This window comes from Martes martes, assembly GCF_963455335.1.
Source record: "Martes martes genome assembly, chromosome: 4".
Taxonomy (NCBI): Eukaryota; Metazoa; Chordata; class Mammalia; order Carnivora; family Mustelidae; genus Martes; species Martes martes.
Genome location: NC_137891.1, coordinates 175,070,016 through 175,085,980, shown reverse-complemented (window position 1 = coordinate 175,085,980; position 15,965 = coordinate 175,070,016). Strand labels below are relative to the sequence as shown.

General features: G+C 54.8%; 2 protein-coding genes across 2 annotated transcripts; both read left to right on the top strand.

The window, feature by feature from the left end:
* Positions 1-3,048: 3,048 nt before the first annotated feature.
* C1QA (complement C1q A chain) lies at positions 3,049-6,037 on the top strand. Its single transcript, XM_080801444.1, has 3 exons — positions 3,049-3,143; positions 4,034-4,203; positions 5,227-6,037. The coding sequence occupies exons 2-3, from the start codon at positions 4,041-4,043 to the stop codon at positions 5,799-5,801; spliced, it is 738 nt and encodes a 245-aa protein (XP_080657570.1). The 5' UTR covers positions 3,049-3,143; positions 4,034-4,040; the 3' UTR covers positions 5,802-6,037.
* Positions 6,038-9,272: 3,235 nt separating this feature from the next.
* Positions 9,273-13,111, top strand: C1QC (complement C1q C chain). The gene is made up of 3 exons (XM_080801445.1): positions 9,273-9,336; positions 9,645-9,838; positions 12,277-13,111. Exons 2-3 carry the CDS (start codon positions 9,658-9,660, stop codon positions 12,831-12,833), a joined length of 738 nt encoding a protein of 245 aa, XP_080657571.1. The 5' UTR covers positions 9,273-9,336; positions 9,645-9,657; the 3' UTR covers positions 12,834-13,111.
* The last annotated feature ends 2,854 nt before the right edge of the window (positions 13,112-15,965 follow it).

Below are 15,965 nucleotides of genomic sequence, written 5' to 3'. Positions count from 1 at the left end.
TGCCTCCGATCCCATGAGCCCTGGTGGGCTAAACACATCAATGCTGCATGATCCCGGTCTTCCAAGATTCCGTGCCTGTTTTGGGGGGCGAGGGGGATATCCGTGAGCCAGTTGCTACCCGACTGAAGAAAGACAACTCTATTCTAATGTCAAAGCCGAAACTGACCACACAGGTCTACAATGAAGTGATAATAGGGTTTCCAACATGGCGCTTTCCTTAGTTTCCCCCCCAACAATGGTAATAGTGACCATTTACAAGTTTTGCTTAATATGCTGATTTTTGGAACCCCAACCCTTGGGTAAGATGTGATTCCACCATCAAGAATGTGAGTGATTTGGGGCGCCTGGGTGGCTCAATGGGTTAAAGCCTCTGCCTTTGTCTCATGTCATGATCCCAGGGTCCTGGGATGGAGCTCCCCAATCGGGCTCTCTGCTCAGCAGGGAGTCTGCTCCCCCTCCCCCACTGCCTGCCTCTCTGCCTACTTGTGATCTCTGTCTGTCAAATAAATTTTTAAAATCTTAAAAAAAAAAAGAATGTGAATGATTTAAAAATTGTTTTTTGGTTATTGCTTAAACTCCTAACTACACCTGGGCCTCACGGATCATGACTCTACAGGCATTACAAGAGTGGCTCCTCTCATCCCCCAACCTCCCCCACCTCCTGCACCCCTCCCACCCCCCTACCTCTCCCCTCCAGGAGTCTGAGCTCTGGAGAAAAAGGAAGACTATGTCCATCCTTGCTGATTGAAGGTGTCTCTGTTGTGACATTCACAGGGCTATTGCTCACCCATTTACTTTCGCACTAATGCTATGTTCATTCCTATCGATGGCTTTTATTGCTTGGGAAGGGTTATACCCTTGCAACAGCCTGATAAGTAAAATCATCCAACAGTTGGAAATAAGGCAAATAGATAACCGATGTCCTTTCAAAGTCAAATCAAAACATTGTCTAACAAGCCCTCCTAAGGGTCATCTGACACTCTAGGGGAATGTCACTTTGCTTGACTTATTATTTGCTATTGATCAGGGCCCAGGATCTGTAAAGACCTCTGTTAGCTGGTAGAAAACTGGTAAGTTACAAATTGTTTTTGTCTGGTAGAGAAATCATGCAAATGATTTCTTTCTAATAGAGAAGATAACCCCCGACATTATGATTTTGTTGCCCTATAAACATTCACCAGTGTTGCCTCTAACTTAGCAACCTTATGAATATTCCAGAATTCTAATTTTTGGGTTATTGTTGTTTTTCTTTCTGCTAAATCTCTCTCTTCTCTCTCTCCATATATAGGTACATGTAAATGTTTCCTTCTCATACCCTTCATTGAACTAGCTTTCTCATCCTGCTGGTTCCTTCACTAACAGGCTACAAAAAAAAATTTAAAAACTCACCTGTGCTCACTATATATTTCTATAAGAATGGTCTATTCAAAATTTCAGAAACTACTTTGAGAAGACTTTCACAGTATTTGGGTTTCCCCATGCCAACTCTGCCACTTTCTTCGTGACCTTGGGCAAGCGTTGCCATCTCTGGTGGTTAGTTTCTTCATCTGTGAAATGGGACCCATCAGCCTGGCCTTTCTGACTCCGACACATGATGTTTCTAACTCCTCTTGCAGGGAAGCAAGACTGACATGCTGTGGTCAAAGAAAATGCGTGCTCAGAGCTGTGTTCCAGGGTTCAACCTTCCTGCAACCTTCCTGCCTCCCACCACTCCCTCACCTTGAGAGATGACAGTGAGGCTCAAATTGGTTAGGTAACCTGCCCACGGTCAGAGAGATATTATTCATAATGATGGTTTATTTGAATGTGGTATATGACAGCATCAACTTCCTCATAGAATCTGTAGCAGCCCAGTGAGAAGGCTATATCATCCCCATTTTACAGATAAAGAAACAGAGGTCCAGAGAAATGATATAGCTTGCCTCAGGTTACACAGTGAGTTACAAGTGGGCACAGCCTGTGAGATTCCAGCTCTCCTAATCTCCTGAATCCCCAGGAGCAAGAGAGGGGCTGGCAGGAGTTGCTCCGGGCCCCCACTCTTGAGAACCCCCATTTATATCTGTCAGATACATACTGGGTACCACACAAGATTGCAAATGAAAAAGGGGTCCCAGAAGCTTGAAAACCCTGGCTCTGGATGATCTTCATCTGCCCAGGTCAATAGACTTCTCTTTTCCCCTCCTCATCTTCCTTTTGGTGAAATAGAGTGGGGAGGTGGTGAATATGGTCGTGGGAAGAAGCAGAAAGACCTGGTCAGCCTGGGCCTGAACATATTGCTCTCCCGACTGGAGAGAAAGGGTAACTCGATCTAAAGGATGCTCGGGTTCCAAGCTGGTGAAGTGATGTGGGCCGACCGGTAGTGAGCACCCTGTCAGCAAGAGTAAGCAAGGCTAGATGATCCTGCCAAAGGGTAACTCTTTAAAGGATAGCATTCTTGGGCTTTTGTTGCTGTTTTTTAAATCCAACAAAAGCTAATTATTAAGTGTTCATCCCATGCCAAGTGTTTTGTATATATATTATGTCATTGAAACTTTATAATACTCCAATGAGGTAAAATCTGTTGTTCCCAATTTATGAATAAGAAAACCAAGGCCCCGGACGTTAAGTAACTTCCCAAGGGCAGCTAGGAAGTGGCAGGTCTAGAAAGCTGATTACTAAGCTTCTCATCACTACTGCACCGTCCGTTGTGTTTTTCTGTATTTCCCAAGCTTTTGACAGTGAATACATGTTGCTTTCATAAACTCGAAAAAGTCTTTCAAGTTACTGACTTTTAGAAAAAACTCCATCTGCCCTGATATTCTGTGCTTCCCTGGTTCTCACACCCCACCCAGGACCCCCTCCACGGCCTCTGTCTTTGCAGACTCCTGCCTTGCCGTCCCTGCCCCCACACCAGCTTGCGTGCGTGGGTGGGGAGGGGGAATGTCCAGTGTCCCAGTCTTGCTGAGGTCTGCTCAAACTGTCTCCAGGAGGCCTCTGGCCCCTGGGGCAAGGCTGGGGGCAGGCCCAGGGAAGGAGAAGGGGAAGTAGGAAGGGATGTGAAACTTGGCTACAGCCAGGCAGGCAGCACCCCTGCTGGGTGTCCCACAGCGGTCCCTGGGTGGAGGACAGGAACATCCAGTTGAACTGACAGCCAGCTGAGGCAGGTGAGGCCAGTGCCTGAGGGGGAGGGGGCTGTGAAGTTCAGGGAGTCGGGGAGCTGGCCTAGGGGGGCCAGCTAGGCTGGACCACAACGGCAGGGGAGCGGGAACACTGTCCTTGGTTCTGTGCCAGGACGGAGTTGGCCAGTGGTGGTGGTGGGGGTCCGGATCCAGGACCCAGAATAAGTGAGTGGGGGGACCACCTTCATTCCTCGGGTTTGGGAGTTAGTGGGAAGTGGTGATATAAACCCATCCCTCTAACCAGAGTTCCTGGGTTTCGGCCCCCCCAAGACACAAGAAGCTGGGGAAAGGCTGGGAGTGTCAGAGCCAGCACAGGGGTCCCGTAGACAGGCCAGTGGGTGCTGAAAGGGGTCGAGTATGTGGTGGGGGGGGCGGTGAGCACACGCATTGTGTCAGGGGGCTGTGAATTCCTATGTGTACGCATAGCTCTGCCATCTGGCTGAGAGAGTGTTAATTAAATACGAAGTAGGCGCTCGATAAATATTTGTTCAATGGAATTGATCATCTGTAGCACTGTATGAGTGTGTGGCTGAGTGCGAGATGGAGTCCATTTGGGTGTCATTCGTGCATCCGGGAGCGTGGAGTGGATTGTGAGTCTGCTCCCTGCATTTGTCGGTGTGGGATTGGAGGCCAAGTTTGTGTGTCTGAGGGTGTAACTTCAGTTGTGTGTGGGCACCGGTGCGAATTTCTGGTTCTTCATGTATGTGCGGGGTCACGGGGGCTGGGTGCAAAGTAGACATCGAGGGCCCTGGAGGTTTGTGTGCACCGGTGGCAGGGGTATGTGTAGATGTCATTGTAGGTGTGGGATTCAAGTGTATGTATGAGTTGGGTGAGTGTGAGTGTGTGAGGTCTAGCCCTGCCCTATGTCTTCGCAGTGGCATCATGGAGGCCCCGTGGGGCTGGCTGGTGGGCTGTGTGCTGGCCATATCCTTGGCCTCTACAGTGACCCAGGATGTGTGCCGAGCACCAGACGGCAGAGCAGGGGCTGCAGGACCACCCGGCCGGGACGGACGGCCAGGCCTCAAGGGGGAGCGAGGGGAGCCAGGTAAGCCCTTCCCTCTAGACCCCAGCCCCTTGTCCCTTGGCTGGGCCTGGCCTCCGGGGTGGATGCTTGGGGGCAGCCCCAAGAAGCAGGAATCCACCTGGGCCCCCGCATGAAGCCCCTACAATCTGCACTTGGTCCCAGGGGCTGAGGGGAACCTGTCCTCCTCCCTGGACGTGTCCCCAGGCTGCCAGGCCTCTCTCTGAATCCCCCTTCCTGCCTGAGTCCTCTCTGTCACGGACCACCACAAGCAACAAATGTGAAAGGTCTTGGAGCAGCGCCCAGTCCTGGGTTGTCGTTCAGTTACCGGAACGAATAAGGCGCTCATCTTTGGACTCAGGAGACTCATCTTGCTGTGTGACCTCGAGCAAGTTACTGACTCTCTCTGAACCTCGGTTTCCTCATCTGTAAAATGGAAAAAATCACCCTACCTGGCACGTAGAGATGATCAGTTCATGACAACTATCCTTTCTGCATCCTTCCAGCTCCCACACCCAACTCTGTCCCTGCTTCCCAATTCCCAGCCCCTTCCAGCTCCAGAAACTCACACTCTTAAAAAAAAAAAAAAAAAAAGGTGGGGGGGGTGGCTGTGAAGGAAAAAGGAGGAGGACATGCTCAGAGTAGAAAAAGAAAATCTCGGTCCCCTTGAGCCTCCCAGTCCATAGCAGACTAGAAAGATCTGCATAAAGATTTGCAATACTTGGCATCCAGCCCTCCTAAATGTAGTCCCAAACCCAAAGAAGTCAGGGGCAGTGGCCCTGCGGGGTGTGGAGGAGCCTGTCCTGCTTTTGCAAGAACCTGACAGCTTCCAAGTACCTGTTCTCACTTTCCTCCACTTTAGAGATAAGGAAACTGAGGGTAGTTGTTGAAACATTTGCCTAAGGTCACACAACCAGCCAGAATCAAGGTCTTGGAGGCCCAGGCACTCCCGCATCCTCCATCCCACCGCAGCCGAGGGTCCCAGCCATCTCCCTGAGGACTGGTAGACACTGGACCCCCCTCCAGATCTGGCCTTTCTCCCCACAGGGGCTCCCGGCATGCGGACAGGCATCCAAGGCCTTAAAGGAGACCCGGGGGACCCTGGGCCCCCTGGAAAGCCTGGCAACATGGGCTTTCCTGGGCCCAGTGGCCCCCTGGGGCTCCCTGGCTTCCCAGGACCTAAAGGCATCAAGGGCAACCCAGGAAACATCAAGGACCAGCCACGGCCGGCCTTCTCAGCCATAAGACGGAACCCCCCCATGGGTGGCAACGTGGTCATCTTCGACACGGTCATCACCAACCAGGAAGGCCCGTACCAGAACCACACGGGCCGGTTCCTCTGTGCTGTGCCGGGCTACTACTATTTCACTTTCCAGGTGGTGTCCAAGTGGGACATCTGCCTGTCCATCGTGTCATTCGGGAGGAACCAGTTCCGGCGCTCCTTGGGCTTCTGTGACACCAACAGCAAGGGAATCTTCCAGGTGGTGTCCGGGGGCATGGTTCTCCAGCTGCAGCAAGGAGACCAGGTCTGGATTGAGAAAGACCCCGTCAAGGGCCGCATTTACCAGGGTCCGGAGGTGGATAGTGTCTTCAGCGGCTTCCTCATCTTCCCATCCATCTGAGCCCCGGAAGGACCCCCCGCCCCTGGCCGCACATGCTTCCTGCTGTGTGACTCCAGCCCACGCCTTCTACCTCTCTGGTTTCTATGGTCTGCTCTCTATCGGGGTGCTGTTGCTTTAGCTGCCTGAGGGTGAGGGCTGGCTCCCGGAGCCCCCAAGAACTCACTGCCCACTGCCCACTGTAAGATGGATTTCCTAGAATTCTTCCTAGAATAAACACCTGAGTTCCTGTGTGCTGAGCCTGAGGTTCCGATGCTGTTCTGGGCACCAGGAGGGAGCATAGGAATGACAATCGTTGAGTGCTTACAAGGCAGGCCTGTATTTCGTATTTTACGACATGTATTGTTGTAAATACATGGGAGCCTCATCGGCCTGGGTTCAAATCCTAGGCCACCACTTACCAGTTGGCCAACCGTGTGTATATGATATAACTTGAGTGACCTCAGTTTCTTTATCTATAAAATGGGAATAACAAGGGTACTTACTTCAAAGGCTTGTTGGGAGGACTGAATGACTTAATACATGGAAATTGCAGAACAAGGACTGCTTTGTAGTAAGGGCTTCGGAAGTTTGAGCTATTATTGTATTTTGTTTAATCTGTAGGGCTGAGGAGTGAGGCGGGTATCACGACCCTACTTTCCAGAAAATGAAGCAGGCTGGGGGCATGGGGTGGACATAAAGCCCACGGTCAGTGTTGAAGAGAAGGAGCTGGGATTTGAATCTAGAACTTACCAGTATCCAAGCCTGTGTGTGTGTGACGGCGACCCTTGCCAGCCTCCACAGCCACATGCCTGACAGGTGACACTTGATTTCCAACCCTGAACCAGCAAAACATGGGCAAGGCTCAGAGAAGGGGAGCAACTAGCCCAAGGGCAGGCAGCAGTCCTCCCCGAAACTAGGTTTCCTAAGTCCGGCCCTGGGCTTCCCCCCGGGCAAGCATGGAGGCTGGGGCTTCCTCCCTCCCGGGCTGGGCATCCCTGCTGGCTGGGACTGAGAAGGTCTGGGGCGCCCAAGGTGCATATTCCTGGGGTCCCACTTAGCCTGTGCAGAGCTGCTCAGAGGCAAGGAGCCCCACCTCGTCTTCTGAATTCAAAGACAGTAAGTAGCTGGAAGTTTGGTCCTGAGGATGTCTAATGCCCTGGGCGCTTCCCCAGAGGAAGCCATTTGTGCCCCGCGCTGCACACACACCACACACCTGCACACCACACGTGCACACTCGTTGAAACCTTCACACCCGCAGACATACTTGGGGTATCCGTGCTGTCCTACCCAGGCGCTCTGTGCCTCAGACACCCAAGTACCCCTCCTAAACAGTCGGAAGTACACACTTACACACACACACACACTCTTTCTCACACACACACACACACACACAACCTCGACACATATGTCCCAGGCACACCCCTGCCACGCCCTCCTCACCTTCCAACACGCATGTGCCTTAGCACCGCCACAATTCTCTCACTCGCTGACCCTCACAAGTGCTCACACTCCCACCGGCCTGCCCCCCAGCCCCAGGATCGGAGTCTCCCACCTACTGTCGGACACAAGGGGCAGCTGGAGTCCCCACAAACCCATACCACCCCCCAGACCTATGACAGACTCCCGAGACCCTCTCCTGGGCCGGGGCTGTCCCACCGGCAGCTTCTGGGGGTCGGGAAGGAGAGGGTGACCCCGCTGCAGCCCCAGGGCTGTGCAGGTCTCCTCCGGCCCCTCTGCCTGCTTCCGGCCTCCGCTCCGCCCCAGCTCCCTGCCTCCCGGCCCAGAACACACGCTCCCATGAACCAGGAAATGAAGCAGATCTTCGAGCACCTACGATGGGCTGGGTATTTCCTAGCCACGGACACACCGGATCTCAGCGATCCCTCCTCACGGAGGCTCAGGGAAGGGAGATGCCTACCCACCGTCACACTGCCAGAGAGTGGCAGGACCGAGATGTGAACCGGCTCTGGCTGACCCCAGAGTGGAGCGCTCCTTTCATTGCAATGGGACTCGAGGATGTCCGGAGTGCAGCCCCTGCAAGTGGTGGGAGAGACCAGGCTAGAGAAACTTGAGTGCAGGGAGGGTCAGGCGGCTCCTTATCCTAAATCCCACCTAGACGCACCCCTGCACCCACCCTGCCTGAGGCAGATCACCTGGAGGAGGGGAACAGGCTCGGGCAGAGCCCGGCAGGGCGGGGACGCTGGGCCAGGGCAGGCGGAGCATGGGCCAAGGCTGCCACCTGCTGGACAACACGGACCCGTGCAAATAAGATGAGAATGGTAGATGGGGTCTCCCCAGCAATGTCATGTCTACCCTTTCTGCTCTTCCCAGCCCTCTACCTGCTGGGGGCTTCCGGGGCCAAGTTCATTCACATCCTTGCCCTCAGCTCACATTCTGCAGCCCCAGGCCAAAGGGTGTAGGGACAGAAAGGGAGACCGAGGCCCTTAAGGTCACTTGGTGGGGCAGGGGCAGAGCTGTGAACTCCCGCTCACGCCTGGCACCAGGCTAAGCACTGCGCTTGCCTCACGCGCTGGGTCCTCACCACTGCCCTGCATGGGAGCTATTGGAACCCCCCACTTACGGAGGAGGAATGGATTCTCAGGGAGGTTAAAGGCGTCACCCCGAGTGACACCGGGGGTAGGTGGAGGGTCAGGGTGGGATCCCTCAACTGCTCAGCAGGCCCGCCTCCTCAAAATGTCATAGGAGAACAGGAAGAGAGGAAAGGGCCCTCTCCCAGCTCTGCGAGCCTGGCCCCAACCAGTAACCCTGCAGCAGCCACCACAGTCTCCAAGACCAGATGCAGGGGTGCCGGAGATGGAGGCGAGGGAGGCAGGGATCATCAGGGGCCCCAGCAAAGGAAGACATGCACACATGCAAAGCCTGGACCTGCCCCCCTCCGCCACCCCCCAGTATACAGACGGGAAGACTGAAGCCTGGAGTGGTTTGCAGAGGGCCTCAGAGCAAGGCAGTGGCAGGGCTGGAGGACATCCGAGGCCACTGACTCTGTCCACCACAGCAGGCTGCCTGCCATTGAGGCTTGCCCATTCTGGGTGTCCACCCCCAAGTGTAACAAATGAGAGGGGCAAACGGAAGATTCTAGAATAAGGCTTACCACTTCACAAGTGCAAGCAAGGTTTGTTTCTTGGGGCAGCGAAGCAGAGGGGTCAGAGCAAGGCTTTGGACCCCAAGAAATCAGTTACACGTGATTTTTGGTAAGGACTTTCACAAACACACACACACGCACACACACTCCCTTCAGCAGACCCGGGGAGGTAGACATTTCCTCATTTCAGACACGCATGACCCTGGGGTGGGGAACACAGGGGCATTGCTGCGGTCAGCCAGACTCAGTACCCAAAAGAAAGTACTGAGTCAGGAAAAATTATGGGAAAGGGGATGTGGGATTGGAAGCAGGGTGAGCGGAGGGGAGGGGGCCGCCCAGCCTGCTCTGGGCCCTCCTCGATGTGTCTACTCTGACACGGTATCCTCCCGCCTGGGAGAACGGAAGCAGATCTGAGGACATCTCTGTGACCAGACCAGAATCCTGCCACCCCAGGTGAGGCCAGGACCCCTGCCCAGGCGAGGGCAAATGGTAGTTCCCCCTGCCGCCTTCCTGAAACGTGGGGACAACCTGATTGGTGAAAGGAAGGAGGGTCCCCATCGCTGCTGAGCTGAGGGCCTGGGCTCAGAGACGAGGTCCCACCCTCCATCCATCCTGCGGTCCCAGCCCGCAAGGGGCAAGGGAAGGGGCCTGGGGAAGGGAGGTAGGCTCCGGAGGGCTGAGAAGAACTGGCCTGGGGAACAAGAGAGGGAGGAGGGTGGGTGAGGGGCTGGGTGGGCCAACTCAGCTCTCTCCCTACCCAGATCCTTCCCCAGGATGGACATGGAGTCCAGTTCCCGGCCCCACCTCGGACTAAACCTGTTGCTGCTCCTGCTGGTGCTGCCGCTTGGGGGCCAGGCCAGCACAGGCTGCTACGGGATCCCCGGGATGCCGGGCCTACCAGGGGCCCCCGGGAAGGACGGGTACGATGGACTGCCGGGGCCCAAGGGCGAGCCAGGTGAGTCTGCCGGCCTGCTGGGGAGATGCCCCTGCCTGGGCGCAGCAGGCAAGTGTCCATCAGGGGCTAAAGCTGGGGGGAGGAGGACAGCAACTTGCTAGCAAGATGTGCATTCCTTCCTGCTGCACCAGCTCTCAGAGCAGAGTCCAGCTTTCCCGGCAGGTGTCACCCATCTCTCCTCAGACCCCAGGACTCGGTTCCCCCGTTCCCCAATTTTGTGCTTCAGTGTCTCGTCTGACACCGAGGAGAGAATGAGAGCACCCGTCCCAGGAAGTGGGGGGAGGATCACAGGAGATGATCCTGGAGACCTAAATTCTAAAGTGTTGTGCTCTTTGATTACAACCCCTCCACCACCTGCTCTGCAGCATGGACCTCAGGGCGGGGGTGCTGGGGGGGACCCAGTGGAGTGGACATGGTGAGTGTCCACAATGCACGGATGGCCCTACCACTTCCTTGTGCAAAGCTCCTCAGTGTCCTCATCTGTCGAATGGGGACACAGTAGTACAGGCTGCAAGGGGGCGCTGGGATGATTAAACAAGTTGGAATGTAAAACAGCACCGCTCACGTGGTAAGGTCTCCCGGACTCGTAAGCTATGCATGTTACAGCTGTCATCATTGCTTTTATGGGAGGTGTGTGCTCACCTCCCCCCTTGGAACTTGAGTAGTTGGGGGCATGGGGAGTGAGAAGTCAGGGTTGCAGAATGATGGGCAAGTCCTAGCGTGAGCAAAGGGGGCTGAGGACATGAGGGGGTGTGGGTGCTGGGCAGGTGCTAGAGTTTGGGGGTGCCTTCTGGGTCAGAAGGTGCATATCTGGGACGCAGGTGTGTCGAGAGCCAGCATGGGTGAGACTGGGGTGAAGTTGGACGGAGGTGAGGGGGGGCAGCAGAAGCGGGGGTGGGCAGGCCAGGGACGAGGAATGTCCTTAGGATTTTCCCCACTGCCATCTTCCCTCCTGGCACTAGAATGGAATTTTGCCAACAATCCAGAATGAATTCTCTGATTCAGGGTGAGCCAAATGAGGCCCCCAGGTCTGCCATTTTTCAAGAACTTATACTACAAGGCTGTCTCTGGCCATCCTTTTTTAAAGTGCCTTACGGCCATTTTATAAATATTAAAGCTGAGGTTCAGAGAGACTGAGCAACTTACCCAAAGTCACACAGCAGAATCCTGTCCTATGCCAAAGGCCACCACCCCCCACTGCCTGTCAGGCCCCTCCCAGCATGTCCGCCTCCTCCCAAACAGTTGCTGGAAGCTGTCCTGAAGGATAAGACAGGGCCCTGCGTGCCTCCAGGCCTCACCAGAAGCTGACCTTCCCGAGCACTTCCTGTGCGGTGCCCGGCTCTCGCACGCTCCCGCTCCAAGCTCCCAGTGGCTCTCTGGGATCTGTTCCATTAAGCCCCTTCCTCAGTTAGGCACGTGGAGGCTCTGGGAGGGGAGGTCACCTGCCCAGGGTCACATAGCTTTCACCTGGGTCTGTTGGATCCTGATCCCCTTTCCTAACCCCAGGACCTAAAAGGCTCACAGAGCCATTGAGGGAGGACCTGCCACAAATAGGTCAGCCCAGACAGCCAGCCCTCGGGAAGTCAGAGGAGGAAGCGTCCATGAGGCCTGGGGGGCTTGGCCAGAGAAGGCTTCTGGGAAGAGGAGACTAGAGCCAGCCCCGAAAAGATGAGGACACCTAGGACAAGGAGAGAAAAGTCTCACAGGGGCTCAGATAGAGCTGTCACAAGGATCGCTCGCTCTGACTGGGACTCAACCAGACTTGACTTACAATCCTGACTCGATCTCCTCCTGGCTGCTGGGCCTTGAGCAAGTGTCTGGTCTCAGTTTCCTCATCCGTACCATGAGAGAAATTGAACCAGCCCTGGTGTCATAAGGGGCTCGGGGGCTGAATGGGGCCAGGGGAGCGGGAGACAGCAACCCCCTTAGGGGGGGCAGTTTCTGTTTGGCTCCATCCAGTGGTTCCTATGTGCTAAGCTGGTCCGGGGTGGTTCCGTCTCAGGCACGGATACAACTTTTGTGGGATTCTGAAGTTTATAAAATCATGAGGGCTCTCTTTTGAAAAGTAACAAAAAATTTTTGGTACATCTGATTGCAGGGAATGGGGTGGGTACACATATCTACACAGGCTACAAATCGTGTTAGAATGAGCCCCAACACCTCCAGATGCTGGCCAGGTCTACTTTCTCCATCAGAAATGTGGAAACTGAGGCCAACACACTGGGGAGCACCTTAGCCATGGTCAGAGGGCAAGTCCATGAAGAGGCGGGAGCCAGGGCCTCCCTCTCCTCTAACTCCCTGCACATGGCCCCCAGCTGACAGTCCATCCAGAGAAGGAGGTTCCAGAGGCTAACTTCCGGTGTTTTGTCCCCTGGAGGACACCCCCCGGGTTCCCGTTCCCTGTCCCATCACTTCTTTCCCACCTGCTCTCTCCCCAGGAATCCCAGCTATCCCTGGAACACGAGGACCCAAGGGTCAGAAGGGAGAACCCGGCACACCTGGCTTTCCTGGGAAAAATGGCCCCATGGGAACCTCTGGGATTCCAGGGGTTCCCGGCCTCATGGGACCCCCAGGGGAGCCGGGCGAGGAGGGCAGATACAAGCAGAAGCACCAGTCCGTGTTCACAGTCACACGGCAGACGGCCGAGTACCCCAGGCCCAACAGCCTGGTCAAGTTCAACACAGTCATCACCAATCCACAGGGGGATTACGACACGAGCACCGGCAAGTTCACCTGCAAAGTCCCGGGGCTTTACTACTTTGTGTACCACACATCGCAGACGGCCAACCTGTGCGTGCACCTGTACCGCAGTGGTACCAAGGTGACCACCTTCTGTGACCACATGTCCAACAGCAAGCAGGTCAGCTCGGGCAGCGTGCTGCTGCGGCTGCAGGTGGGAGAGCAGGTGTGGCTGGCGGTCAATGACTACAATGGCATGGTGGGCACTGAAGGCTCCGACAGCGTCTTCTCCGGCTTCCTGCTCTTTCCTGACTAGGGCGGTCAGGCCGGCTCCAGCCCCAGGGCCGCCCCGCCTCCCTGAGCTTCCCCGCAAGAACCACTGTACACGGGCCATTCTCCCCACCTGCTGGACTCCTCTTCCAGGAAGCCCACCCTGCCCTCCTGCCCCACGTTTTCTCCCTCCCCTGAGCTCCTTCAGGAGTCACTGCTTTGAGACTTAACCAACACCTTCTAATACTGTCAACATTTTTTGCCCCCCCCACCCCCAAGTCTTGGGAAAGGCAAGGAGATATATGAATAAATAAATAAGTTGATAAATATGCAAGTCTCAGGCTTCTCACTGCCAAGTTCTCCAAGAAGCGGCCTCTTCATCCTCAGCTTTGCACCTGCCACCGCCATCTGCGGGCTCTAGATTTAGACAGAGCATCTAACTGGTGCTCAGTAAAGGTTGGCACTCAGCATCCCGTGGCCATTTGGGAGAGTGTGATTGAAGGCCGCCAGAGGTCCCCAATGGGCCATCTGCTGTCACTTGTTTGGGTGAGAGGTGCTCCTGTCATTAAAGCTGTCCATGCTCACGGGTAAACAGGCGTGTTCGAATTCCCAGACCTGTGTTGAATTGTGGCTGCGCCTGTCACAGGAGGGGTCTGGGCTCAGGTAAGCCCAATGTAGACCAAGAGCAGATGGACGGTGAATTTGTGCCGAATTAATGAGTTAGTTCGGGCGAATGAATGATTAAATAGTGGGCAAATGAGTGACTAAAAGCAGAGCAAGTGTATGAGTGAGATGGGCATGAGCCAGTAAGAGAGAGAGAATCTGTCCCCCCATTTGTCTGATTCACCCCAAGAAACTGACAAAGTCTGGCAGCCCCCAGGAGCTCCGCGAACACCACTGCTGTCCCCAGGCTGGTAGGCTGCCCCCACAAGGCTCCTGATGGTTGGGCCCAGATGCCATGATCCTTGCTGGAGGACCAGGAGGCCAGACTCTAGCCACAGCACTTTCCCTGTGGTGACCATGAGAAGGGTTGATAGTTCAAGTTCAAAAAAGATTAAAAAGTGTAACTTTCCTGGGCAGACTGCCCGTCCAGCCTCAGAGCCCACCGAGACCCAAGGAGAACCTGCCCGGCCCGGCTGGGATCTCAGCTTGCTTCCACAAGGCCCCACGGGGCTCACAGGGACACTGATCCACCCGGGGGGGTGTCAGAACAATGGCTGCAGCCTACAACCAGCACCACCAACTTTGGCTCTTTTGTTCGTGAAAGGAGCCATTCCACACCCTCCCGCCTTTGCCATGTTGTTTCTTCGTCCTGCAGAGCCCCCCACCCCGCTCACACTAGCCCTCCATCCACCTGGCTGATACACACTCAGCTGTCAGGGTTCAACATAAAAATCACCTCCTCCACGAAGCCTTCCCTGATTCTCCCTTCTGTGTCTCCACAGTGCCCTCCAGAGCCTTGGATCACAAACTAGGTGGCTTTTTAGAGCCTATGTTCCCAAATCCGGTGGTACAAGAACGTCATGCATGTGCACACACGCACGTGCACACACGCACGCACACACAGAGTAGGAACAGAGGCAACAGTGGGAACAGAGCCGGGAACCCCGGCTGGGTCACGGGGTGCCTCTGGCAGGGACAGGGCCAGGTCATGGGCCACTCCCCTCGTGGCTCTCCTCCATCAGCCACTTAGCAGTCCGCCCAGCAACGCCTCAAGTGATACATCTTTCTTCTCATTCCTCTTTTGTTTAAAAAATCAATACACCATTTATGTAGGCCACAGTGTCAGATCAGAAACCTGTGCTTTGGAAACAACAACTTTTGTGCCATTTTTATTTTCCATAATTGTTTCCTTGTTGTTCTTGCTTTGTCATGAGAGAAGGGCCTTTGAAAATGCCAGCTTGCTCACTGGGCTGAGCGGAACCCTGTGAGGGCTTCAAAGGGGGGCAGGCAAGGGGTGGGGGGGACCAGAACAAGAAGAGGATGCCCCAAGGCATGGCTTGAGTCTGCTTGAGGTTCTCTCTCTCCCTCTCCCACGGCTTTTCCCCTTGAACAAAATAAATAAACAAAAACTTTAAAAAGAAGACAAAGACACCCCAAGCCTCAAGGAATCCCTCTTAGACAGCGGAAACTTGAGGAATTGTACGTCTCCGCTGCCACGCTTGGTAGGGATCGTTCCCTCTGTGTCAGGGATGTGAGGCGGAGTTTTACAGGTACAGACACCAGCTAACTCCTACTCAGGGGCTGAGGCCCAGAGACCCCTCTGCTCCTGATCCCTGATCCAGGCATGGCTCCCATGCACCCAGGCTCCAAGTATTCATTCTTCTCTTCATATATATAACACTGCCCCTGGGTTCGCATGTGGGACCTACAGAAGGCTGGGCCCTGGACATGCCGGGTTACCTCAACGGCCCCCCACAACCCATGCCTTCCATTCATATATATGGGGAAACTGAGGCCAGTAAATGTGCCTGAGGCCCCATAGGTAGACCAAAGCAAAGCTGGGATTCAAACTTGGGAGAGGATGCGTCCTAAGCCCGTGGCTGTCCTCCCCTCCTGACATCTCCTGCTCTTAGTCTTCAGCTGTCTCCTTGAACTCCAAGGTCACCTTTTCTCATTGCCAACAGCCATCAAAGAATTAGAAGCCCAGGCCCAGGTGGCCCTTGGGGGCCCTCAGAAGAACCCTAGACCTGCAACCTATGAATTTACAATTTCATAGGCGCAGAGACTAAGTGGTACAGAGCTCTACCCTTCTCCCTGCTCAGAATCCAATGCCTTCCCTCCTCATCCAGGCTCAGTCCCTTCGAGTCTATAGCTGGCCAAGCCCAGAGACTCTTTGGTTTTACCAAACTAGTCTCTTCTTTCCCTAATACCCACTGCAGGTAACCATTAATTTCCATCAATCAGCATCCACAAGCCCAAAGATGTTCTGTCTCCAAACACAGATGTCAAGTGGGGCCCTCCTGACCTGTGGCAGCTCCTGGTCTAGCTGAGCACCCATCCCTGGGAGGGGCACCCATCCCTGTGAGGGACACCTGTCCACATGAGGGGTACCCATACCTGTGAGGGGCACCCATGCCAGTGAGAAGAACCCATCCCTACGAGGGGCACCCATCCCTGCGAGGAGCACCCATGCCAGCGAGGGGAACCCGTCCCTGTGAGGGGCACCTATCCCTGT